The sequence below is a fragment of the Biomphalaria glabrata genome, chromosome 12 (genome assembly GCF_947242115.1).
Source record: "Biomphalaria glabrata chromosome 12, xgBioGlab47.1, whole genome shotgun sequence".
In the NCBI taxonomy this organism is placed as follows: Eukaryota; Metazoa; Mollusca; class Gastropoda; family Planorbidae; genus Biomphalaria; species Biomphalaria glabrata.
Window position 1 is genome coordinate 19142299 of NC_074722.1, and position 25883 is coordinate 19168181.

Consider the following 25883-nt stretch of genomic DNA (forward strand, 5'->3'; position numbering starts at 1 on the left):
TTGTTGGTTTTTTTTAAGTGTGCAGTTATCAAGTGAGGGCATAAACTAATATCAAATATTCAACTTTTGTGTTAGTAACTTGTAATTTTCAGAATCTTTCACAAAAAAATAAAATTAAAAGGAAAGCAAACATATAACATTGGCAATACGGTAGCATTGGCAATACTGTGGACAATTTAAAAAATTGTAATCTAAATTGAAATCACAGTAATTGGACCCCACGAACTTTTGTCAAAAAATGCAAACTAAAGCTTCATGAACATATTACAAGGGCCTCAGGGCTCACATAGACCCTCCTACAGGGAACAGTATTAGGAAAAAGAGATGGGAAGACAACATAAAAGAATGGACAGGCCTGCCATTGAAAAAGATACTATCCAAGGCAAGACAGAGATGAATGAAGAAAGACAATTCACATCTTGTGTCGTGCCCCAACAGATTAAGGGACCGGATAGCTGTCTAGTCGTGCAGTTTGCGCTCTGGACTGTCTTTATCGATGGTCTAGGGTTCAAACCCTGCCCGCTCCCATCCCCTTTCGTCCCACTGCAGGTTTGGCCTAGGAAGTAAAATATCATCAACTCTTGAAGGAACAACCAAAACATGTCAAACAGGTGAAAACCATTGATACATAAATTAAAAATAAATTTTAAACTTCACAATTTCATTAAATCCATTTATTTCATTAGACCATAAAATTTCATTTGAAAAGAATAACATTAACAATAAAATCATTAATTTAAAAAAATCCTTACATCATATTTTTGGTTTGTTTTAACCATTACGGCCACCAATAAACTGAAGTTAAAGCAGACTTAGATTCAGATGTTGAATGATACACATTACATTCTTTACCACCAAAAGGTATATGAATGAGCTTTTATAACATTAAAAACAATCATGCCAGTGGCCAAGTAACAAACATGAATGACTTATTTGTTGATATATTTTATCATTCAACAAAAAAATGGAAAAGAAAGCTAAACACACCAGTACAGGTAAATTAAAAATGAAACTTTTATCCCATTCCACAAAATGTTGGCCTTATTCCAGTCTACAAGCTTTTAGAAATATTGGAAAATCTTTTATGCATGTTATTATCAAAATCTTTATACAGTATTTACATAATGAAGAATGATTTTTTTTAATACAAATGTAATTAATTTATTTTTTTTCTAGAAAAGTAATTCTCACTACTACTTAAGAACAAAAATACTAAAGTATCCATGATTCATAAAGATATAGATAATTGATCTAAAAGGAATTAAAAAAATAAGCTTTACTAAATCACTGGTGATCATGGGTTAACTCTCCAAACAGACGATACCAACGTTGATTCCACCTGAATGTGGTAAATAATTACGGAGAGAAAGAGTTAATGAGCACCAACTTATTAAAAGTGGAACTTAACAAAATTTGTCAAAGTAGAAGTGAACCAACAATAAGTAATGTATAACATGTTAATGAGCATTTCTCTCAGTTTAGAAATTGACCACTCAACTATGGTTGGATACAAGATAGGTACCCTTAGACTTTTTTTTCTTTAATCTTCACTTGGTAATAGACTAGCAATGATAGAACTCTGCGATTTGTGATCTTTAATAGTGCCACAACTGAAAGTAGAAAATTAAATTTACTTCACAGGCAAGTGGAATATTTCCTGCTTTGATTTTTATTCCGCCAAGCTTCTAGTTTATATAATTATAAATAACATACAATTATTATTGATAAAAACAAATATTTCAAAACACAAGAGCTTATTTACTCTGCTACTATATATTAATGTTTAATGTTCTACTGGATTTTCTAACCATGTTTCTATTTTTTTTTTAAATAAACTAAATGTGACTGGAAGCTTCACTTTTCATGAGGAAGTTTAAAGAAAATCTCAAAGATTTATGTTCCTTAATGTCCAATGCAACAACACATGTTGGATGGCCAAGAACATTGTGAAGTCTAGCTATTAAAATATTTCTAATCACAGCTGCATATCATCATCATCTATAGTTTCAAACATACTGAAGCCTTTTGAAATTTGATTAAAACTGTTGTCAGGTGGAGATGACAATGGACTAAATGAAGGAGGCAATGATGTTGAGACACTAGCAGTACTCTGAAAGTTAGTACCAATACAAGACTGGGAAACTGAAGCATGACTTGTGTTGAACAAGAATGATTCTGGAATGGTTCCCATGCCAGCATTGACAGTACAAGAGCTGCCTCCATCTGCTGGACTGGCTGAGGTGCCCAATGTCTGACTATTGGTTAATGTAGTTGTTGTGGAGGAGGAGGAAGTTTTGGTTTGACTTTCTTCTTTAGCAACCTCCCTTACAAGTTCACCTGGAGACTTCCAAAGAACTATTTGCATACAAGGTTTGGTGCTGACAGAAAACAAAACAAAAAAAAAATGGTAGTAGAAAATAGGCAACAATATTCACACATTTTATAACACTCAAGTAAATTGGCAAATGAGTTCCATGCATTGGGGGAATAAATGTCATGTCCAAGTTCCTTTAAATGTTGCATTCTAATGACTTATGGTACTAAGTTTCTTTGACTGTTGCTAACTAAACTATTTTTTTTTAGTGTTACTAATTAATTAAACCAAGTTTCTTTGAATCTTTATTTGAAAGTTGCAAATTAATTTAACCAAGTTTCTTTGAGTGTTAGTAGGTTACTTATTAAACAAATTATTTAGCATAGATTTGCCATAAAAAACTTTATTTAAGTCAATAGAGTCAACCATGTCTATACAGAGCTATTTAAAATTAATTAATTGGGCTGCATAAGATTATGTCCAAACTACAGTAGACAATTTGCAAGATTGTTCAAATATACAAAAGCCTACATTCATATTGTTTCATATAAACATTTCAATCCAAAACATAATTGTTTTTAATATCATCTTTCAAGATCTAAATTGTACTGTGCTAGAAATAAAATGGTAGTAAATGTTTTTTTTTATGAACAATAAGATAAAACAAAGGACTTACATATCCTCCATTACTTTCCGGGGTAAAATAGGTGATTGTCTTTTTGTTGATTCTAAAATGCCATCTACAATAGTAAGTCTTGGTCCATCTTGTTCCATATTATTAGTCTGACCTAGATTTCCATCAAAATCTTCATCTAATTCAACCTCTAACCTTAAAAAAAAAAAGAAAAGCAAGATGTACGAGTGCTCACACAATATGTTACAGACATAAATGAAAAGTTGTAAGAGTTACGAATTAGGAAGCAGCCAAATAAGTCTCATATTGAAAAATGTTTACAATGACGCACACACAATATAGTTACAATATTTTTTTTTAAAAAAGCATGTGCTTTCAGAAGTTCATATTTCGATATTGTGTCAATAAATATATATATATTATATATATATTATCATTTTAAAAATATAAATATAATACTTCTAGGACAGGCATGTGAAACATTGCATTTGTGGGCCACATGGACCACTTTGCATAGAGCCCACTTAGCCACCTCAAGAATTATCAAAATAATGTTAAATTATTAAGCATTTAACAGTCACCACTAATTTTCAGGTACAATATTCACTGCAAAAAAAGCAACTAAAACGTAACAATCAACTTTGTTGAACTTATGAAGTATTCTTTAATGATTAGATTTTTTTTAAACAAATAATTTTTTGAAAATTTACTTTACATTAAATCAGATATGGTAATTTCGTTTATTTATTAACTTTAAATTATCTTGCGTGAACAAAGAACCAAATAGTTGATTTTGAATTCTTTTCATTGGCTTTTGATGAAAATAATTTGCAGCCAGAATTCTTGCTATTTTTGTAAGCATTTATATCTGTGAGCAGTTCTTTTTCATAATGAAAGCTACAAAAACACCTCACCATTTGAGATTATCAGATCAAAATTTGTCATCAGTGATGAAAGTGTCAGTGGCAAACAAAAACTGACATTAATAACCCTCTATCTCAGATGTCAAGCAACAGGACAACGAAAATAATGCATAATCATAGTAACTTTGAATATATAAAATAGTACTACAAATTTAGCTAACTAAGGGACAGGTATTCCATTAATTATTGTATTCTATTGTATTGTCTTTAATTTACATGTAACTATTAGGCTATATTGTTTCTAATTTACATTAAACTATTAGGCTATGTTTTTCAACTGATTTTTAGCTGCGGCCCTTCAGGTCATAGTAAGTCATCATGTAAGCTTCAGCTACTTGACTTCGTGGTTAATTCAAGTGTTTTGTCTGTAATGAATGGGAGAAATAGATAAGTGAAAGAGAACACACACTCGTACCACCAGAAAAGCAGAGATAGGCTACATACACTGAAGTATGCAAACGGGTTCTGCTAGCGTGGCAGCAAATTTGCACTGAAACTATTTGTAATGATTTCACAATGGCTAGTGAAGGTAATTCAGAGCCAGTAACAGAGGGCAGCTTCATTAATGCCGACAATGTGAGCGCTTATGATGGTGATAAAGAGTCGATTTATGACCCAACTGTTGCTGCCACTATGCTTCGATCATTGGATGAAGACAGTGAATATGATATAGAAGTTTAAATGACTTCACAGACTATAGCAAGGACAGTGGCATTAGTGAGACTGGCGATTGATTACGGATGTATTACATGCATTGTAGTCTATACATTTCAACTTTACTGGACTCAGCAAATTAGTTTAGTTGCTTACTTACTTCTCACATTTGATTACTGGTATATTAAAGATTCTCTGCTGCATCTGTACTATTTGTTTTCTTAAGATTTATAATGAGATGTTCATAAAGTTTTCCAATGTACATTTCGCAATCACACAGCCAACTATAGTTGGTATAACTATCACAAAAGAGATACAAGGAACAGGCAAACAAGCAAAGACAAACAGACACAAAAATTCTTTTGTTCCCCTGGCAATCAAATCAATAAATGGAAACTACCTGAGTTTGGTATTAATGTATATTTTGGTTTTCTATAATTATAATGTTTTGTCTGGTGTAATGCACAAACTGTAAGACAAATTTCTTTATGGATAATAAAGATTATTATTATAAAGACCCACTGGTATGTCCATAGTTTCCATTATGCTATGTTTTTAAGTAAAATAAATTTTGTAAACCCAGCACCTTTGTATACCCCACACAGCTGCCATTCATTTGTAAAAACTTAATAACCATTGTGTTACACGCTCAAAAATATGGTATATAACAAAAATAAATGGTTTTCCCATTCTGCTTCAGAATACTAAAATTGGCAATTGCACCCATTTAACGCAGGATACAGAGGATATTCATTTTTACAATGCTTATAATATCAACTTACTCTGTATGTCTGACTGGTACTATTTTTTTTACATGTAATTTCTCGCACACCCATTCTTGGATCAGGTTGAAACTTTACACAATTATTTATTTTACCTAACAATTAATTAATGGTAATCAATTATTTTGTTTAGTATCGAATAATGGAAATAAATGCTACTTATTGAGAGATGTGGCTGTATTTATGAAGTTATTCTGTTTATTACACTTTGTATGTTTTTTTCCTTCCATTTCCCATTCTAGGATGAAGTTGAAGTTTTGCATAATTATTCATAGTTGATGACAATACACGAATCAATAAAAAAAACAACAACAATTAGTAAATCAATTAGTGATAATTAATTAATTGTATTTTATACAGAAAAAGAGAGCTTTTTCCTGCACTACTGAGATAAATGGCAGTGATACTGAGGTTCTTCCCCTTAAATAAGCTTTGTTTTATTTTTTAAAAAAAAATTATTTTTTTTTTTATATTTTACTTGTTAACCAAATGAGTTTGTGAAGTATGTATTAGAACATGGCCTTCTATCAAACAAAAGTGTACCTATAATACTGTGTGATTTATGTAATTATTGTTGCTCTTTTGTAAAAAGTCTTAGTTATATTAAACGATAACATTCCTGCACAAATTAACCACCCATTCACCTGCTTTGTCATTCTCTAGGGACAGTGTGGTAATTAACTTTAGCAAATAGTACTTCTTAAACAATGTAAATTAACAACTGAAGTAAGATGACTGATGTAAGTTCTACTTGATATTTTACTCTAATTCAATGTTCTGTACACCTACAGTTAATACCATGAAAAAACCTGGGTGGAACCTGACACAGATCTTGAAAACAGCTTTAAGAATTTTCCTAGAAAATTGACAGTTGAAGTATATCATTCGGAAAAGCATTACTTGGGAAAACTTTAGCTTAACCATTCTATTTTTTCAAAGTATAAAAGAAATAAAATTTAACTAGAAAATAATAATCTTCACATGACATTTTAATGTCTATGTATCAGCAATTTATGCTCTCACCTATTTTCAATTTCTCTAAATCTCTGCCAGGCACTAGCATCACTCTGACATTGACTTTCCCTTGAGCCAAAAAAGACTTGCACATTTGTGTTGTCCCCTGCCACTGATGGAGTAGTTAAAACCGACTGATCTTGTGAAGTTATAGTCATATGAGCAAACTGATCAGCACAAAGATACACCTTTGATAATGGTGCCCTGGGAATATTGTGAACATATTTTTGTACATTAATCATAAAAGGAAATGACTTCATTTCTACACTCCTGAAAACATTACTTACTCATCTGGCAAGTCCAGTGCTTTCCTTTTTGGACATTTAACTGGTGCTAGTACATTGACGCTCTGTGGTAGTTCTGGGCTACAAAAAATACCAGAGATTAAATAATGGAATCAACGAAATGTGTTCAAACTCAAGTATATTATACTGAACTTTTAAGAATCCCCCAACACGGATAATTATTTTTCTGCCTAGTTGATCCAATACACACAAAATTTGAAGATCATCAAATTATGTTTTTTTTAAATCAACTAGAAACTAAAATAATTCGTTTATTGTTTCTTCTTGACAAGATGTAGTGAGCCTCTAGATTTTTTTCTTTCCTAAAAAAAAAATTTGCATACCACTCCATTTTTTTTTTTTTTGAAAAATTATAAATGGTGAGTCTCACTTTCTTTTTTCTGGACAAAACTGTAGTGAACCTTTTTTTTTATTTCACTTACAAGTTAACTGTAGTCAACATCTCTATTTGATAGCTTTTTTTCTTCCCCTATTTATCCTAAATTGACTGATACTAACTGGTTTTTACTCATTCTTTTATTCCTAAATCAACAAGAAGAATTTAAGTACACTCACAAAGCAGGTACTGGAACACCTGTAAAAACAGTAGTTGTTCCTGCTCCTCTAAGATTGACCACATCAGCCCATGGCATCGTTACTGGAATTGAATGTTGCCAAGATGTACCCACTCCAGGGGCACTCATGTTACTTATTGGACTAGTTGTCTGTTAAATAAACTAAGCAATGAGTGCTGACACAAATGTGTTCATTTCTATATAGTTTATATTACAAAAGAACTTTTAGCCTGATTATAAGAGCATAAATGACATTGCTAGTTTAAACATTACAATTTTGTATAGCTAATTTAACATTTTACTGGGGTGAGGGAAGAAAAGCATTGCATCAGACAGAAAGGAAAATGCTAGCTGTTCAAAGGCTCAAAATGGACTAACTAATTTAAAAAACTACAAAAAAATCATGATGTTGACTGCCTATTAACTCTGGATGTACTCATGATGTTGACTGCCTATTTACTCTGCATGTACTAACACAAGCAAAAATTCCTAGAGTTGGTAGCAAAATTTTCTAAAACAATGCTCTTATTCTAAAAGTATACTAACTTAATCCCTACTCACCTGAATGCTGGGTCTATGTGTAGCTAATGTAATACCTTGTGTTGGTGAAGTAAAAGTAAAACTATTCTGAGATAAGACAGGACTGCGATGTACTGATGAAAAGTTGTTAAAAACGGTAGCAGCCATTTCTTGGTGGGGGAAAAAACAAAATATACAAATTATGTTATACTTAAATTTAATAAAATCAAAAACATATAAGTCTTTATAAATTTAAAGCAATGAGAAATATGTTTAAATAATCTTTTCTTGATTATTTAATAAATATTTAGGGTTATTTTGGCAATGTGCATAGTTAAAGAAGCATGCCTTCATTCCTAGAAACAGAAAAATAAGTAGAGCTTTCAAGAGGAAGAAACAAATTCTTTGTCAAATATTTGTTATGTTAGCTTTCTAAGCAGCTCAACAGATACTTTAAACATACTGGGAATCAATTCATTCAAAGTCCATGGCCTCTCCTCGCTAAAAAAATTACTTTAACAGTGATCAACTATAAATAAATAAGAAGTATCATGTAAGTAAATTACTAATTAATAAATAATGAATGTTATTACCATTGTACAAACCAGGAAGATAGTTATTATTGTTGAATTCACTGTAATTGGCCATTTAATACAACATGACCACAGGATTAGCCCTATATAAAGAAATAATTGTAGCTTAAATGTTTTAATTTGTTATAGTATTATCTGATTACAAAGTTTTATCATATAATAATAGTTATGAAAAAGTTTAAAGTACACATACTACTAGTTACTAGTTACAATATGATGCTACTGCAACAATTTTATAAAATAATACTGTAAATCTATATAATGTATATATTTTCTTCTTCCCTCAAGAGTTTGGATGAGAAGCAAGAAGTAAAGGAAAGATCACTCTCTTATTTCTGCGGAGGGGAGAGAACACGTTTTCACAGCTCGCTATGGATGGCTGCGCGCTGAACTGTCAAACCCTGCCCAACCCATCCCCCTTTACTGCGAGAGGTTTGGACTAGGAAGTAAACTATCGTCAACTCTGAAGGAACATCCGAAACATGTAAAACATTTTACAAACACCAAATAGCTGCACAGACTTAACCATTGTGACCAAGAAGTCATGGAAAGAGAACAGGTAATCTACTATGTATATTTACAGGTCACTAAATAGTAGGGCCGACTTAACCATTGCGGGGGCCAAGTTTGGGTAGGGAAGCGGGTAATAAGTGAAATTTAAGAGTTTGTATTAGAAAATAAATTTGTCTATGCATTTTATTCATTCTTTACTACATACAGAATTACTTTACGAGCCTTGCATGTTGCAAAGTCATACGGTATATCATAATAATTCTGTTTCCTACATAGAACACTCTCAATAGCAAGAATTACCAAATGTTTCAATCTATCTTTGAGAACTGTTGACTGCAAGTAATTCTTCATTAGTTAGAGGCGCAAGAAGCTTCTTTCACCAGATTACATAATTACGGATGATGCATAATGCCGTGATTAAGATTGGCGTTTTCCAAATTGAATGACACCCCAAATTGACAATTTTTGAATATATATTTCTGTATATTTTAAGGACTTTTTCGTATATTTTGCGATTTCTGGAGATTTCCAGGAGATCCATGGTAAATCAACAGGAGGGCGCGGGAAATCTGTTTTAAGTTATAAAATGGTTTAATTAATAATTTATACACCTTGAATTATAGCTGGTCCTATGAAAGTGCGGGGCCCAGTGCAGTCACATAGGTTGCAGTGGCCTAAGGCCAGCCCTGCAAAATAGCGGCGCATGCTACGCCGCCGGTCTACTAGTATATAATTCTCTTCTTCCCTCAACAGTTTGTTTAATGGACCTCATTCACCAACCGTAAACAAACAACATTTAGCTACGTGATTCTCTATCTCTTCTATACAAATTACGTAATACACACAGGCTATCACATGACAGTTTTTAATATTTTTTTATCAATATTATCATGTGGCTAAATGTTGTTTGTTTACAATTGGTGAATGAGGTCCATTGTTTCTAATACACTATAGGTTCCGCAAGGTTGTTAACGTCGGAAGTGGTAGTGGTCTTAAGCCCATCATTACCTATTAAGTGCTTCCAATGGCATGCGTCTCAAATAGCCTAGACTCTGACAACTCCTGGCCTTCACATGTGGCTCAGTTACTGAGCCTGGCGGAACCGTTACCACAGACAGGAGAATAGAATACTATTAGTATTGAGAAGTCTAGATTCTAGACCTCTCTATCTAGTAGATCTAGAAGTTAGAAGTATCTAGAATCTAGATTATTCTAGATTAATAGTAGAACTAGAAGTAGATCTCTTATAACTTCAACACTCACTTCAAAAGTCACTAGATTCTAGTCTAGATCTAAATCGTCTAAAGACAGTAAAGAGCAGAAATTTAATTAAATAAAATCTGGACAAGATGAAGTCATTGAAGAGATACTCAGACTCAGATAGCAGACCTAGACCTAGATCTAGCTCTATAATTACTATAATCTATAAAAATTCTCTCTTAATTAACTCAATAGATCTAGATCTAATTATAATCTAGATATACTATAGGTCTAGATATCTAAGAATATGATCTATCACTGATTCAGAAATAATTCAGATCATTCACTCAGCGACTTTTGTCGACCAAGAAGACTGACGCTCGAGAATTTTCTTCTCTGGCATTACCAAAAACACCGTGACCGATCTGAACTGAAGTTGAAACAAATCTATGTTTTACTAATCAAAACATTTAGATCTAGATCTATAGCATCTAGTCTAGATCTACCTGTAAATTCTATAAAATAGATCTAGACACGATATTCTAGATCTCAATAAACCTGGAGTCTGTGTGCCTTACCATTTTAAAATTGTTTGAATGTTTGCGTGTTGTAATCGTTTAGTGTTACAGTAAACTACAGTAGGATAAAAATAGATGTTTTATTTAGATCTAGGATTTTCTAGGTCAGTCTCCCAGATGGCAAAGGCTATAATGGGCTAGGGTAAGGGTGGCTCAAAATTTAATATAGAATATAGACTATTGACTTCTAGAGTCTTTATAGATCTATACCGGTATAGTTCTAGTCTCTGCCTTGTGTCTATAATATTCAATAGAGATGAAATACAAGTTATAGAAAGAAGATCTACATCTATACAGTACCTATTAACATATTTACATTCTAGATTTCTAGTTGTAGCCTATAAAATATATAGAATAAAGGCTATATCTCTAATATTAGTCTTGGACTCTCTCTCTCAATATATTATAACTATAAAAAAAATATACATTCATACCAAATTCACTCAATATTGATAGCATTACATATTGCTCTCTCTCTCTCTGAGCCTAATTTATATGGCCTTATCCCCCCCCCCCTTTTTTTTTATATAAACGGCCCCTCTCACATACTTTTTAGCCTGGAAATTAGTGTACCAGTTTCTTTACAATGTTTAAGTCTTATTTTATTTCTCTTGATCACCCCCCCCCCTTTTATCTCTCTCTCCGGACCACGTTTTTATTTTTAAGGTGCGCATTGCGTAATTTCTCCGACATGACTTTTAACTTGATGTGGGCTAAGACTCGCTTATATAACACAACAAAAAAAAAAGCTAGTGCTGCGTAAATTCTGAATTTTCTTCGGCTTCTGAATTCAATCTACTATATATACGCGAAAATACCACTGCATGACTCGAGATCATTATCAGATCTTATTTTAAGTTGTCGTACGTATCCGCATCAAATTCCGTACACAGATTCCTTTTACCTCCTAGATTCTATTATAGGTGCTCACTAAGAACGGTTTTTTGACAGATTCGCGAAAAACCGCAAGTTCTATCAAATTTGTGTTCCTTTTCCCAAAGTCTACTTATTATTAATATGCATAATTACGTCATTTCCGATTCCCCTTAGACGCGGTCTAAACATGGAACTATACTAAAAAAAATATATAGCATTAATAAGATAAGAGTCTGTTTCTTTTCTTTCTTTTTTTTTTTTTCGAGAGAAAGTGCAATTAGTAGGCAAATGGTACTCTGAAATATTGTCGAAAAAAAAACAACAACTAAATCCTTTATAATAGCTTTAAATAGATAAATCTAGATCTATTGTAATTTCGATACATTCAAAATGAGTGAGATAAGCGATTACAGTTAATAAAAACCAAATTGATTTTTATTTTAATAACAAAATACCAAAATAAATGTAGTTTATAGGGGAACGTGAAAGTGGCATTCATTTGGGGGTCTTAGGAAAAATTTTAAGCATATTATGCGTTTCTCCTCTAGGCCTAGGCTGAAACTGATGATATGAAGAAATGTAGGCTATCCGTGTCTGTTATAATACCATACATTGCTTGCATTGAGATTAAAGGGAAAAAAACTAACCCAAAAGAGGGAAGTGGATGTCACATGAGTCATAATGAGTGGGTGTATATGTCGGCGGGAGCGCAAAATGGAGCGGGCTTTTCCAAATCAAGTCGATGCGCATGTTAAAAGAAATCAAAACGGGGGGTTCCAGAGATCGAGCGTAAAAGAGAGAGAGAGAGAGCTAGAGAGTCAGACAGAAAAGGAAATAGAATGCTGCAATGGACGTAAAATTTTTTGTTAATTGAGTGAATTTGGTGTGAATGTAATTTTGTTATATGCATATGGTAAATATGCTGCGAAAGTCTTGTCAATGCGCATCTCCAAGTCAGCTAGCTCTTCTTCTGTCCCTACCTTCAATGAAGTCCACTGGGGAATCGGCGCCTGCAAGTCGTCGTTATCCCGTTGATTGTTAGAAAGGCTTTTATCCAACAACCAGGCCTGGGAATGGGGGTCCCCACCCCGTGTGCTGTTTGAGGGCTCTCACACATCTTTGTCCCCAATCATGCAAGTCGCGACATTCTGCGAGAATGTGGTCTACTGTCTCTTCTCCTTCTTTGCAGTGGCAACATTGTGTGTCGTACTTTTCTCTGAAAAACTAGATCTATATTTTTATATGCTTGTGAGTCGTGGACGTTGAATGCAGAGCTTGAGAGGAGGATCCTAGCAATGGAATTGAGATGCTACAGAAGGATCCTAGGCATCACATTCAAAGACCGCATCACAAACCAAGAAATCAGAGACAGGGTTACTGTAGCGATCGGAGCTCATGACGACCTGCTTACTATTGTGAAAAAACGAAAGCTTAAAACCTTTGGCCACATTACAAGATCTACGGGGCTCGCAAAGACCTTTCTTCAGGGAACAGTGCCAGGGAAAAGAAGAAGAGGCAGACAGAAAAAGCGATGGGAGGACAACATTAAAGAATGGACAGGCCTGCCATTGAGAGAGGTTCTGAACAAGGCAAACAAAAGGGAGGAATGGAGAAAGACGGTCGACAAATCTTGCCTGGTGCCCCAACGGTCCAACAGACTAAGGGATAGGTAAAGGTAAAGGTAAAATATAGATCTATACTATATAGGTCTGTGATCTAGATTTTATTGATCCATATTAACTCTCTTGTATAGGCTAGTGAATCTTATAAATGTGTATACTTCCGTTTCCAGTTGCTTTGTCATTTCTAAAACAAGCCAGTGTCCATTGAATTTTGAATAAAATGGTAAATAGTAGACTATATAGAGTCTAGTCTAGATTTATGTTCTGGTAGCAAATCTATATTCTTCGTTTCTAGATTATTCTAGATGTCATACCGTCTTAATTATGTTTAGAGTTAGATGTAATCTACAAGCCTGGAATTAGAATTGATTATTGAAAATTATTCTGACTCTAATGAACTCATCTAATCAGAGTTATCAGACTAATCTAAATTCTAATGTAAATGTCTAATGATTTGAACTCTTTGTGACTATTGTAGGGAGGTGAAAATAAAATTTATCTTTGAAAAAACAATTTTTCGTTAGTACATCATTAAAATACTTTAAAAGAACTTTCTAATGGTAGGCCGTTCAGTCCGCCTCAAAAATCGTCCGTATTTTTTTGTCCCACTTCGCCGCGAAACGAGGTTAGGGTATCCCATTTTCTTTTTAAAAGCCTCTTGTAAATATAAGTCGTATATAGTCATGTGATACACCGTTGTACGCAGAAATGGATTACGTTTCCATTACTGTTTGAAATATTAAGATAGCTTAAGTGTGTACGAAACTGTTGCAGGTTGAAGTTTTCTCTTTGTAATATCTTCGTATTCTGTTGACCCTTAAGAAAATTTCAAACATCGTTTTAAAGCTCATCACTTGCCGATTCTATGTGTGTAATTAGTTTTTTTGTAAGTATTGACAATTCCAGCGGCTTTTGATTGAAAGTAATTTTTTATTTTGATCCAATCAAATCACTCGCGCAGCCCTCTTTTTTTTTCCCTACGCGTCATTCGCGATGTCAAAAATAGGTCACGTGACTGGGCCCAGCCAATCACCTTGTGCTTACTGGCTGTATAAATGGGTCAAATGAATGAATGCCATGTCAGATGAACGTATTTTCTCACTTAAAATATTATTTCATAATGTTAATTAAAAGTTAAATAACATTAAAAAAACACAGGAATATTAATTTTAATGTATCTTGAAATATATATTTAAAAGCTAAATAATAATTAGATCTATATAGATTAAAAAAATAATTCAAAGTGACAATGTAAGACAAGACAACCAAAAGTGGGACAAACAAATAAGTAAAATACAAAGGCAAAGAAGAGGTCAAAATAATTAACTAAAAAATTTATAACTTTTGAACTAATTATCCGATTTTCAAAATTCTTTTTGTGTCATTTATATCTCAAAACTATCCATCTAGCTATAGTGGTTTCATTGCATATAAGTAAATAACTATTTTATCACTGAACTCCCTACTAATGGTGTATAAATTATGACTGTATGTTTAACATTAAAAAAGTTATGATCTTTTTGGTGCCGTTTTGACCTAACACTAACATTGGTTGACATGGAGAAAGTGAGAGCTTGTCGCTGGCTTAGCCGTCGAGACACACCCCCAAGGTCAAAAGTTTAAAAGTTGAAATTGAGTTTTGTAGACGATAGATCTACTTATTAAATAAGAAATTTAATAGTAGATCTAATAATCTAGTATTCGTAGTAAATTTCTAGCTCACAATTCTGATTTAATTTATATTTATGAACTTCAGTTGTTTAAATTGTAAATATTGATGAAATAAACAAATTATCGGGTCTAGATCTACAAGAAATGTCAGAGAGGCAGGGACAAAATGGCGGCTTTGTGATGGCAGAAAATAACGAAATATTTAAAAATTGGGATCAAAATCGCCTGAAACAATTTTTTTTCAAATGCGTTTTTAAAAAAATTGCAAGGTAAAAAATCTTTCAAAAGTATCTAGATCTAGTATGTAGCTAATAATATCTGCTACAAGATTATAATTTCATTTGTTGGTGACAAACAATATCTTCTATAAAAAAATAATAAAACCTGAAAAGTCCATTGAGGTCAATGTTATTTTTTTTTTTCAAGTGTGTTCGATGTTGACAATAGATCGATCTGAAAATTGGTAGGAATATAGCCAGACACATGTACTATTAGCTGGAAAAAAATCAACAGGGTACGACTTTTCTGTGATGAGTATCAGCAAAAATAAAAATGTATATACTTTCAATGCAAAATATTTAAATAATTTATTTTTTTTCAAAAAATTGTTAAAGACAAAAATGTTCTCCATCATCAAAAGTAATCAAATTCACTCTTTTTAGCAATGATATCTTTATATATAGTGAGCATAATCGATTTCAAACAAAGACCTATGTAGCAGTAAGGAAAACTCTTGTCTCAAGTTTTTACGTCATTTTTTGGACACAGAAAGTTCCGGAATTTGATCTCCCTAACTATTGTCACATTGTGACGTTCGTTGTGTCTCATCTCTAGTTTACAGTTTACTTTAACTCTTCTCTTGCCAACTTCATGACTCGTGAACTTGCGTCTTGATTTGTTTACAGTACAGTTACACTACAAGATTGCTAAACTAGTCTAACACTTTGACTTCATCTTTTCTGGTTCAGTTCAGTAGTATCACTCTGGGAGGAAACCTCATTCTTCAACTAGTTTTCGTCCTAAAATAAATCATCCAGTAGATTTGAGTAGATCTTCTTCTACTTACTAGTACTAGCAACTAGATTATTCTAGATCTATTCTAATTAATGTAAATAATCTAAATGTCCCAAATTGCATGCTGCACAATATTAATTAGCACAAAATATCATATATTATATGCTAGATCTAGATAGATAGATTTAGTATCAGATGGATAGATCTATGTTAATATGATTGTCATTTAAATTGAACCACCTGTTGACCTTTTAAATAGCATGTCAATAGGTACATAAAAATGCATTTAATTGATAAGTAAAAGATAGAGATACATATTCTCACACTAACAAAATGTTTTTCAGTAAAGTTCCCCCCTTTTATGTGCTTCATTCAGCATTTCACAAGTTAAATGTTCTGAAAGCAGCAAAGAAATGTATGTTTTCTCTCATTATTTTAATTGAAGATGTGCTTGATTTAGTCTTTGCATCCCTCCTCTCAGTATGTCATGTTTAGAAATGCTATACTAGAACATTGATTAAAAGCACATGTATATAGATTTATTTGAAAAATTACTTTTGTATAGCACATATATATCATATAGCATGCTCAATATGTTATGGTCCATATTAGGGGTGCACCGGATAGCACTTATTAATATCTGTCCAGAGCCAGATATGGCCAGTTAGTAAAATAAGATATTGTGTAAACAGGTTGATATTAGTTAGTGTGGTCACCTGTCTATCTATGAGCTTAATGTGATTGAATAAACAAATAAAGAGGCTGTGATTTGTTTAGCTGTACCTCTGTAGATAAATCCCCACAGCAAAACAAGATATCTGGTCAGCATGATGTAGTTAAGGACTATAATATATGTTAAATAACTCACTCAAAGGTCTGGGCAAACAAAGTTTTTAAAAAATATTTCAGCCATCGCTGCTATGTATGTAATGCACATTTATATATAAAGTTTCATTTCTTTTTGTCTTTGTAATAAAAGATGTTTGATGCATATTCATAGATTTGAAACCCTTAATTTTTTGAAAATATAAACTTAATACATTACATAATAGACATTAACAGAGCCACATCCACTTCATACAGATAGAAATGTAGGTGCTATGGAGTACTTTTTACTATGTTGCCTACTATCCTGCAGTGATACTCAACCAGAGCTGAATATGTCCAGATAGTGAAAAATGGCAGGATTTTAAGCTAGAGCTACTATCTGGTGCATCCCTAGTCCATATTTCTTTGTTGTCCTTTGGAAAGAGAGGGAATATGGATAAGGTTTCCATGCTACTTTTAGGTGTTTAGCAAACACAACACATCTTAAGTCAGGATTCAAATTCTTGCATCCCAGAGGTTTATGTTATACAATACCGCTCACAAATGGTAGAACAGGTATTCTCAGTTTATCCTTTTATCCCAACTATCTTTTAACAATGAGTATCTTATTATGTGATGAAACTCTTTTAGCAATACACCAACACAAAACGACAAAATCATTATAAATAATTTAATCCTTATTAACACTGTAAACACTATTTTATTTATATCCCTCCATTTTGGTTCTCTTCTCCTTTCAACACGCATTTTCACCATTCCACATTTACACTGCAAAGCGCACATAACAGTGCCCTGTTAATGAAAATTAAAGGACATGCATGTGAATGAAAAGCTTTACCATTGTTCCCTTTTCACATTTAAGTGTAAAACTATGCAGTTTTCTGTTCTTTTGTGTTAGTGTGTGTGTAGTGAAAGTGAGATAAAAGTAGAGTTACCATGTTGGTTAACTTCCACTTATATATTATTCATTGCAGTTTAGCTTTGGTAACACATTTATGGATTTCCCATCATCTGGGAGGCCATTTAAAGAAACCTACAAATGTTACAGTGTCATAGTGCAAGGTGGCAGAGAGGAAGTTGAAAAAGGAGGCAAAAGTAAGAATATGAATAGATACAAAATCATTGAAACTTACATTAGACTTATTATATCATTTTAACTTACATTAGACTTATTATAATATCATTGAAACTTACATTAGACTTATTATAATATCATTGAAACTTACATTAGACTTATTATAATATCACTGAAACTTGCATTAGATTTTTGAGGCAAAGTAAATTGGTTTGTTTTATTTTAAAATGTTTTTATCAAATGCATCAATATGTTTAACTTGATATGTAATCTTGTATATAAATGACTGAAACATTTTCAATATCTTTTGCTTCACAGTCATCATGCCACCCTCTGCATTGGATCAACTCAGTATGTGTTGTGTTTTTTTTTTCTAGTAATAGTTTTCATATAATCATAAATCATAATTTTCATAATTATGATTTTTTTGTTACTAAATATAAAAAAAACCTATGCAAATTATTCAGTTACCTAATGGCCATATTACCATTTCAACTGATTTGTATATATTCCACCTTTATTAGCTCGTTTAAATATCCAGTATCCAATGTTGTTCAAGTTGACTAACAAAAAGACAGGTAGAGAAACACATTGTGGTGTTTTGGAGTTTGTTGCTGATGAAGGCAGAGTTTACATACCATATTGGGTAAATTTTACTTAACGATTTTATGTTTGTTAAGAGCTATTCATAATCAATTTTAAATTGCTTTAAAGTCATTCTATTTATTACAATGTATAAGCATATTTTTTTAAAATTTAGTCATGCCGAAAACAAGGAAAGCATTTGGTTTAATAACTTAGTAATTCTAATTTCAAATATGTTGTTACCCAGTAGTTGTAGCATGCGCAGCAGACGCACCCCATAAACGGCTTTGACTGGCCAGCTAAACCATGTCCATGACACTCAGTACACTGAGGTTTTGTCAAACCTAGCATTTTAAGTCTGGACTTGGAGGCTTGTGCGAAATGTCGCAATAACTAGACAAATCAGACAGAAAGGCAACTACTAGCACAGTGCTGTGTAGCACTCTAGAGCAGGACAAGACACACAGAAAGTCTCTGGTCATCCATTGCACCCAAAATTGTCCCCCAGACGTCTTGACCAAATCTTGCTTCTGGAAAAGGATGGGCTTTAGGACGAGAGAGTGAGGTCAACATGTTACTTGAATCCTACTCACTTAAATCAAAATTTTCACCACAAGTTACTTAGTCATTCTCCCCACCCTCCCCGTGCATACACATTGTTACTTATATACTTAAGAAATAAAGATACTTTTGAATATGAGCTACTCCAAATGTTTTATTAGAAAGATTGTTTTATCTCTGTTATAACTCTAAGAACTTATTTGATTCTACAGATGATGAGAAATTTAAACATTGATGAAGGAGATGTCATTCAAATTGACAATGTCTCTTTATCAATTGCCACATATGCCAAGTTTCAGCCACAGTCCACAGACTTCCTTGACATTACGAACCCTAAAGCTGTGTATCCTAATATTTATACTAATATTTAGTCCTATAAGTCTTGCTGAAATTTTTTTGGGGGTAAAAATAGAATTTTGCTATTCAACTTATTCTGGTGACATGGGTGATATATTTTGGGCTCTCTACACACAATACATTATAAGTTTCTAATAAATAAAAAAGAGATTAATTAGTTCTGCTTTTTGTTTAAAATCATGTGTGAACTAAAAAAGTATACAAATATCTTCATTGGACTTGTTTGCATGTTGGCATTCAATATATATACTAGATGAAGAAGAAATATTACTTTTTTTTTACAATATTTACTATCCAATTAATTGATCTTAATTAAAAACTAAGATTGGAGAATGCCCTAAGAAGTTTTGCTTGTTTGACTCAAGGTGACGTCATAGCTATAATATATAATGAAAAGGTATTTAAAGTTTTTTATGCCTATAACCCTTATATAGTTTAAAACTATTTCAGTTATTAGAGATGTTTAAAAATTAAATGTCCAAAGGGGTAATGCTTTTTGCATCTGAACTGGAGCAGTCACAAGAATGAATCCCAGGGAAGACCGGAATTTGATGAATTTAAGATGTTACCACCCCAAGTGCATCCACATCCAACAGCTAACTGTTAAGTTAGAAAAACTTAAGATCTTTGGTCATTGTGCTGACATTAGTTAGGAAAAATAAAGATGTTTGGTCATTGTGCTGACATTAATTAGGAAAAGTAAAGATGTTTGGTCATTGTGCTGACATTAGTTAGGAAAAGTAAAGATGTTTGGTCATTGTGCTGATCATGACACCCTTAACTATCAATTATAGAATCAGACAAGTTTTACATCTACTCCATGGAATACAAGGTTCAATAAGAGAACCTTCAACCTTGCTTTGAATTTGCTCATTGTAAAATCTTAAATAAAATTTCATTCTCTATGATTAGCCTTATGGGATTTTTCATACCATACATGGGGTTTTGAAGAGCATCTTTACATCATTTTAATGTTGCTGGTTTCTTTGACATTTTTTAGTCAAACTTTAAAGACTATAAATTGATGGACATTGGTTTTCTTAAATGTTAATAAAATTCACTGCTTGTTTGTCTTTACAGGTATATGACCTCTGTGTACTAGAAACAAAGCCAGGGAAGGCTGTATCTATAATAGAATGTGACATGAGAGTAAGTTATCTAGTTTAAATTGGTATACTTATCAAACTATTTAGGTGATGCAAAATCATTTTAACAGTTAATTTGTTTATCTTTACCAAACCACTGATTTATCTGGGCGCATTCATTGTCTTTCCATATTCAAGACAGAAGGAACCATACCAAATATAACTGTAAGATACTTTTGAATATGAGCTACTCCAAATGTTTTATAAGAAAGATTGTTTTCTCTCTGGTATAACACTTAGAACTTGCTGTCTTGTTTGATTCTACAGATGATGAGAAATTTATATATCTGTGGCATTTTACGTCTCGAGAGACGATCTTTTCCCTTTGCAACTTCTTGTGTGACTAAAGAGGCCAATCCTTGATACACAGCAGCGATCGCAGGTTTGGCATATATAATCACCAGGCGCCATTGCATTTTCACCCTTCTTTCTGCTTCTGTTGTGTATGACATCTGCCATCCGTGACCCTTCCTTTATGCTCTCTCTCCATGTGGATCTATCCAGTGCCACCTCTTCCCAGCTGCCAGTGTCGATTTTGAAGAGCTTCATGTCGCGTTTGCATACATCCGTATAACGTAAAAGTGGGCGACCAGCAGCTCTCCTGCCTTCTATTAGATCGTCATACAGGATGTCCTGTGGAAGTTGACCTACTGGCATTCTACGAACGTGGCCAAGCCAGCCGAGGTGACTGCTGCTGATAACAGATGTCCTGGCACCCTGCTCTTTGTAGCACTTCCTCATTGGTTATCTTATCTTGCCACCTTATTTTAAAGATCTGCCTAAGGCATCGGAGGTGGAAGACATTCAGCTTTTTTTCCTGCCCTGCCATGAGTAGGTTGACCATGTTTCACTTCCGTACAGCAAAGTGCTCAACACACAGGTCCGGTAGACTAGGGCTTTAGTACTGTTAGTCAGCAATATGTTGTCCCAGACTCTTTTCTGCAACCGTGACATGGTGGCCATTGCCTTGGTTATCCTGTTGTTTATGTCTTTATCCAGTAGAGTGTTGCTGGATATGATGTTGTCTTGTTTGATTCTACAGATGATGAGAAATTTATATATATATTTATTTATTTATAGTTCACATTTGTGGACCTTCAATGACAGTGGTATTACATAACATAACATGACAAATTCAATAATGTTTAAGTGATTGCTATATACAACTGACTTTGTCTCCAGGTGGACTTTGCCCCACCCATTGGTTATGTAGAACCAGAACAAGTTCCCAAAAGGACAAGTCATTTTGAAAGTGCAGTTAAGTATTGTTTACTATCTAGCAAATTCACTTTGTGTTTGTTATTTCTTTTTTTTTTTTTTTCCCTTTAATTGCTATTTTCTTTAGGTCTTATAAATTGTAAAATTTAACAGCTAATAATAATATCTCACAGGATACAGAAACAGATACTGCAGATGATATTCAAGCATTTAGAGTAAGACGTTTTAAAAACTTTCTTTTATGGTTATATTTTGTGCACTTCATTTATAAGAATAACAAATGTCCCTGTCAAACTGTCATGACTAGAAAACATTTGATATACACCCCTAAGTGATGTGTACCAGTATGCAATGATTTTGCGCAAAAAGTCCTGGTGATAATTTATAAAACACTTTTATGTAATAATCATTTTGCTTTCATCATCCCCACCCCTAGAAAAGTTTTAAGAATTTTGACTATTTCATAAATGTATTTGTAGACAACAGATGGTTGCCTTGTTGTCTTGGGACTGTCATTTTAATGAAACTTAAAGGGCACACCCCTGCCATTCTGTGAGGGTTTGGGCTAGGATTCAATCATCTTTAATTCTAAATGAGCATCAGAAACATGTAAAACATGAAAAAAAATATGAAAGGTCAGATTTCTATCTGGACAACGATATAGAACTGAATCCCCCACCCACTTTAATTATGGACAAAGTGTGATAAAAGCGCAGGATGACATCAGTTTTCCTCGTTGGAGATTCAATCAAACACTTTTATGTGAAGTGAATACAAATTGTATTATTGTTTCTTTTTGTTTTTGGACATTATTAAAACCCACATACACATAATAATGTGATTGACATAATAAACTGAAGTTCTATATCTAATGGACAAAAGTAACTATTTTTGCATACAGAAATAAAAAGAAGTTAGAACACTAAGCACACATACAAAACAGATGTATCATTCTGTAGAAATATATCATTAAATAAATGTATAATGTGGCTAAAACATTTTGCACCAAAATGCCTTGCTTCTTGATAAACAATTTTCGTTTAGTAGTACGTTTTGTGCAGAGAAAGTAGTGGTAGTGAACATTTTGGTTTAGTAGTATGTTTTGTGCAGAGAAAGTAGTGGTAGTGAACATTTTGGTTTAGTAGTATGTTTTGTGCAGAGAAAGTAGTGGTAGTGAACATTTTGGTTTAGTAGTATGTTTTGTGCAGAGAAAGTAGTGGTAGTGAACATTTTGGTTTAGTAGTATGTTTTGTGCAGAGAAAGTAGTGGTAGTGAACATTTTGGTTTAGTAGTATGTTTTGTGCAGAGAAAGTAGTGGTAGTGAACATTTTGGTTTAGTAGTATGTTTTGTGCAGAGAAAGTAGTGGTAGTGAACATTTTGGTTTAGTAGTATGTTTTGTGCAGAGAAAGTAGTGGTAGTGAACATTTTGGTTTAGTAGTATGTTTTGTGCAGAGAAAGTAGTGGTAGTGAACATTTTGGTTTAGTAGTATGTTTTGTGCAGAGAAAGTAGTGGTAGTGAACATTTTGGTTTAGTAGTATGTTTTGTGCAGAGAAAGTAGTGGTAGTGAACATTTTGGTTTAGTAGTATGTTTTGTGCAGAGAAAGTAGTGGTAGTGAACATTTTGGTTTAGTAGTATGTTTTGTGCAGAGAAAGTAGTGGTAGTGAACATTTTGGTTTAGTAGTATGTTTTGTGCAGAGAAAGTAGTGGTAGTGAACATTTTGGTTTAGTAGTATGTTTTGTGCAGAGAAAGTAGTGGTAGTGAACATTTTGGTTTAGTAGTATGTTTTGTGCAGAGAAAGTAGTGGTAGTGAACATTTTGGTTTAGTAGTATGTTTTGTGCAGAGAAAGTAGTGGTAGTGAACATTTTGGTTTAGTAGTATGTTTTGTGCAGAGAAAGTAGTGGTAGTGAACATTTTGGTTTAGTAGTATGTTTTGTGCAGAGAAAGTAGTGGTAGTGAACATTTTGGTTTAGTAGTATGTTTTGTGCAGAGAAAGTAGTGGTAGTGAACATTTTGGTTTAGTAGTATGTTTTGTGCAGAGAAAGTAGTGGTAGTGAACATTTTGGTTTAGTAGTATGTTTTGTGCAGAGAAAGTAGTGGTAGTGAACATTTTGGTTTAGTAGTATGTTTTGTGCAGAGAAAGTAGTGGTAGTGAACATTTTGGTTTAGTAGTATGTGTTGTGTAGAGAAAGTAGTAGTTCACTGGTTGGTGATTACAATACACTTTGATTCAATTTAGTTTGACAACTACATAGTTCATAATCATTTTGATACTTCTGGAAATTAGGCACTCCAATAGTTGTCATTTCATTTGATTTGCTTTTTTTTTTTATTTTAAAGGTGAGAATTAGTTGTAATTGAATTTGCTCTTTTTTTTTAAAACAAAATCTTTCTGCTATTTTAATTTAATTTTCCATTTTTGAATAGACGTTCACTTTAGTTGTATTGTCATTTGTAACTTCAATACTCTCTAAACATGAGTAACTTCAGTACCAAACATGTATAGAAACAATACCATCCATTACTTAAGGCTCCCCCCCCCCCCCCCCCCCCCAAAAAAAAAATTGGGTACAAGCGCTCCTTCTTCCTTAAGGCCATTTGAGAATGGAATGCAGACCTGCCTACCAAAAAAAGTCCAAATGCGTAACGCTGATGGTCAAAATGCGTATTTTGGCACCAGAATGCGTAACACTTACGCGATCCACTATTTTGTCATATATATATATATACTATATTAATAATATTAGATTTCGATGTCATGATTAGATCTAGCCTACAATCTAAATCTAGATCAATACGACAATACAATAGAGATGATATCTAGACTAGATCTGGATCTATGTCTATATAATTTATAATGAATATAATCTACTAATCTACTCTAGATCTGGGCTCAAGTGTTACCGATGCCGTGGGTCTATTCCTGTATAACAAGTTATCTAGATTCTAGATCTAGAATCCAGATCTAGATCTAGACTTGATATCTACAATGTCACTCAATGTGTTTTGAATCGATAGCACTTCGATACTTTTTCTATACAAATGAATACGGGAATCAGGGATTCAACATAATTAATTTCTACTAATGAACTTACAAAAAAAAAAAAAAAAGTCACGTTGGTCACCGTTTGTATCAGCTAACTGACGGTACCAACCCGCCACTTCCTCACTCTTGCGTTCTTCATTTCTAGACTAAATCTAATTGCTATTAAGAACCAATCAACGTATAGATCTGGACACAATGTGTTCCCCCACCTTTTCTGTTCCCCCCCCCCCCTCAAGCCCAACAGGACGGCTTAGCGTGACCTCCGTGACCGCTCGTAAGCTAGTCAAGAGAGGGGAAAAAAAAGGATACGAAATGCGTAACGCGACGGGTTAAATGCGTATTTGCGTACTGACTGTCATTTTTGGGAGATTTTGCGTAACGAATACGCATTTTGCGTAACGGTAGGCAGGTCTGGGAATGGGTTGCCTGAATCAGCCAAAAAAAAACATCAAAGGACTGTTTAAGTTACTGATTAACATGCATGGCCAGATTGACACATGAAATCTTTTTGGAAGTAACATCTGTAATCTATAACAAATTTAAAAAAGACATAACTCAAACAAATTCCAAATTGTACATGAGCCTCACTATGTTTTTACTATCTCAGCCTTTTGGTGGACATGGCAACAGATTGGATGGAAAGAAAAAAGGCACAGAAACAGAATCTAGTTCACAGTCTCAGACAGTGGCACCAAGAAGGTAAGGGAGATAATGTAGTAGTCCTTAACATAAGAAAGAAAGTCACTGAATCCCACTGCAATAATTTTTGTTTGCTTACATTTTTTGTTTAAAGGGGAATCCCCAACTACAATTTCAAGCGAGGAACTATAACCTTCCTACGCAATGTCAAGCCAGTAAGTAATGGGAACACAGAGGAAGAAAAAGCATTTGAAGCATTTTCTGGACAAGGCCAAACATTGAAAAAGAAAAACAGGAGTTAAAAATGTTTTGGAGAAGCATATTGAGTTTTGTTCTCCTAATGTGATATTCTGCTTTTATCAAACATTTGTTGGAATAAGCTGTTAAAACTGATTTACATTAAGTATTTTGCTAACATTCAGCTTTTAAAGTGCAAATGTCATTTTTCTCTTCAGAAAAACTTAAATAAATTTTTGAAGAAGTTTACAGTACTTCTTGATTTTTTTTTAAATTAAAAGTAGCACTGCCTTTAAGCACAAATGGAAAAGGTTGTATAAACTTGCTGGGCATTGAATGATACATTCGTACACGTACACACAGGAAGTCTCTTTTCTTTTACTACTACACTTGCTGAAAAAAAGTGTAATTGAATTTTGTGTGT

At 33.2% G+C, this 25883-nt stretch overlaps 2 protein-coding genes across 5 annotated transcripts; one reads left to right on the forward strand and one right to left on the reverse strand.

Annotated features, from left to right (window-relative positions):
• Nucleotides 1-658: 658 nt before the first annotated feature.
• LOC106071345 (uncharacterized) lies at nucleotides 659-10648 on the reverse strand. Of its 4 annotated transcripts, none has more exons than XM_013231435.2 (8): nucleotides 10584-10648; nucleotides 8293-8375; nucleotides 7742-7869; nucleotides 7182-7330; nucleotides 6609-6686; nucleotides 6331-6525; nucleotides 2991-3143; nucleotides 659-1610 (listed from the first exon to the last, which is right to left on the reverse strand). In XM_013231435.2, exons 2-8 carry the CDS (start codon nucleotides 8345-8347, stop codon nucleotides 1541-1543), a joined length of 828 nt encoding a protein of 275 aa, XP_013086889.2. In that variant the 5' UTR covers nucleotides 8348-8375; nucleotides 10584-10648; the 3' UTR covers nucleotides 659-1540. The 4 variants fall into 4 exon arrangements, with proteins under 4 accessions (XP_013086889.2, XP_013086885.2, XP_013086886.2 ...); XM_013231431.2 differs by having other exon boundaries at nucleotides 659-2378; nucleotides 10584-10647; XM_013231432.2 differs by having other exon boundaries at nucleotides 659-2378; nucleotides 10512-10611.
• Nucleotides 10649-13193: 2545 nt separating this feature from the next.
• Nucleotides 13194-25708, forward strand: LOC106071337 (ubiquitin recognition factor in ER-associated degradation protein 1-like). The gene is made up of 11 exons (XM_056005393.1): nucleotides 13194-13304; nucleotides 17569-17689; nucleotides 17988-18020; nucleotides 18194-18315; nucleotides 19028-19158; nucleotides 19497-19569; nucleotides 20253-20321; nucleotides 21500-21574; nucleotides 21709-21750; nucleotides 25191-25282; nucleotides 25377-25708. The coding sequence occupies exons 1-11, from the start codon at nucleotides 13302-13304 to the stop codon at nucleotides 25522-25524; spliced, it is 909 nt and encodes a 302-aa protein (XP_055861368.1). The 5' UTR covers nucleotides 13194-13301; the 3' UTR covers nucleotides 25525-25708.
• Nucleotides 25709-25883: the final 175 nt, after the last annotated feature.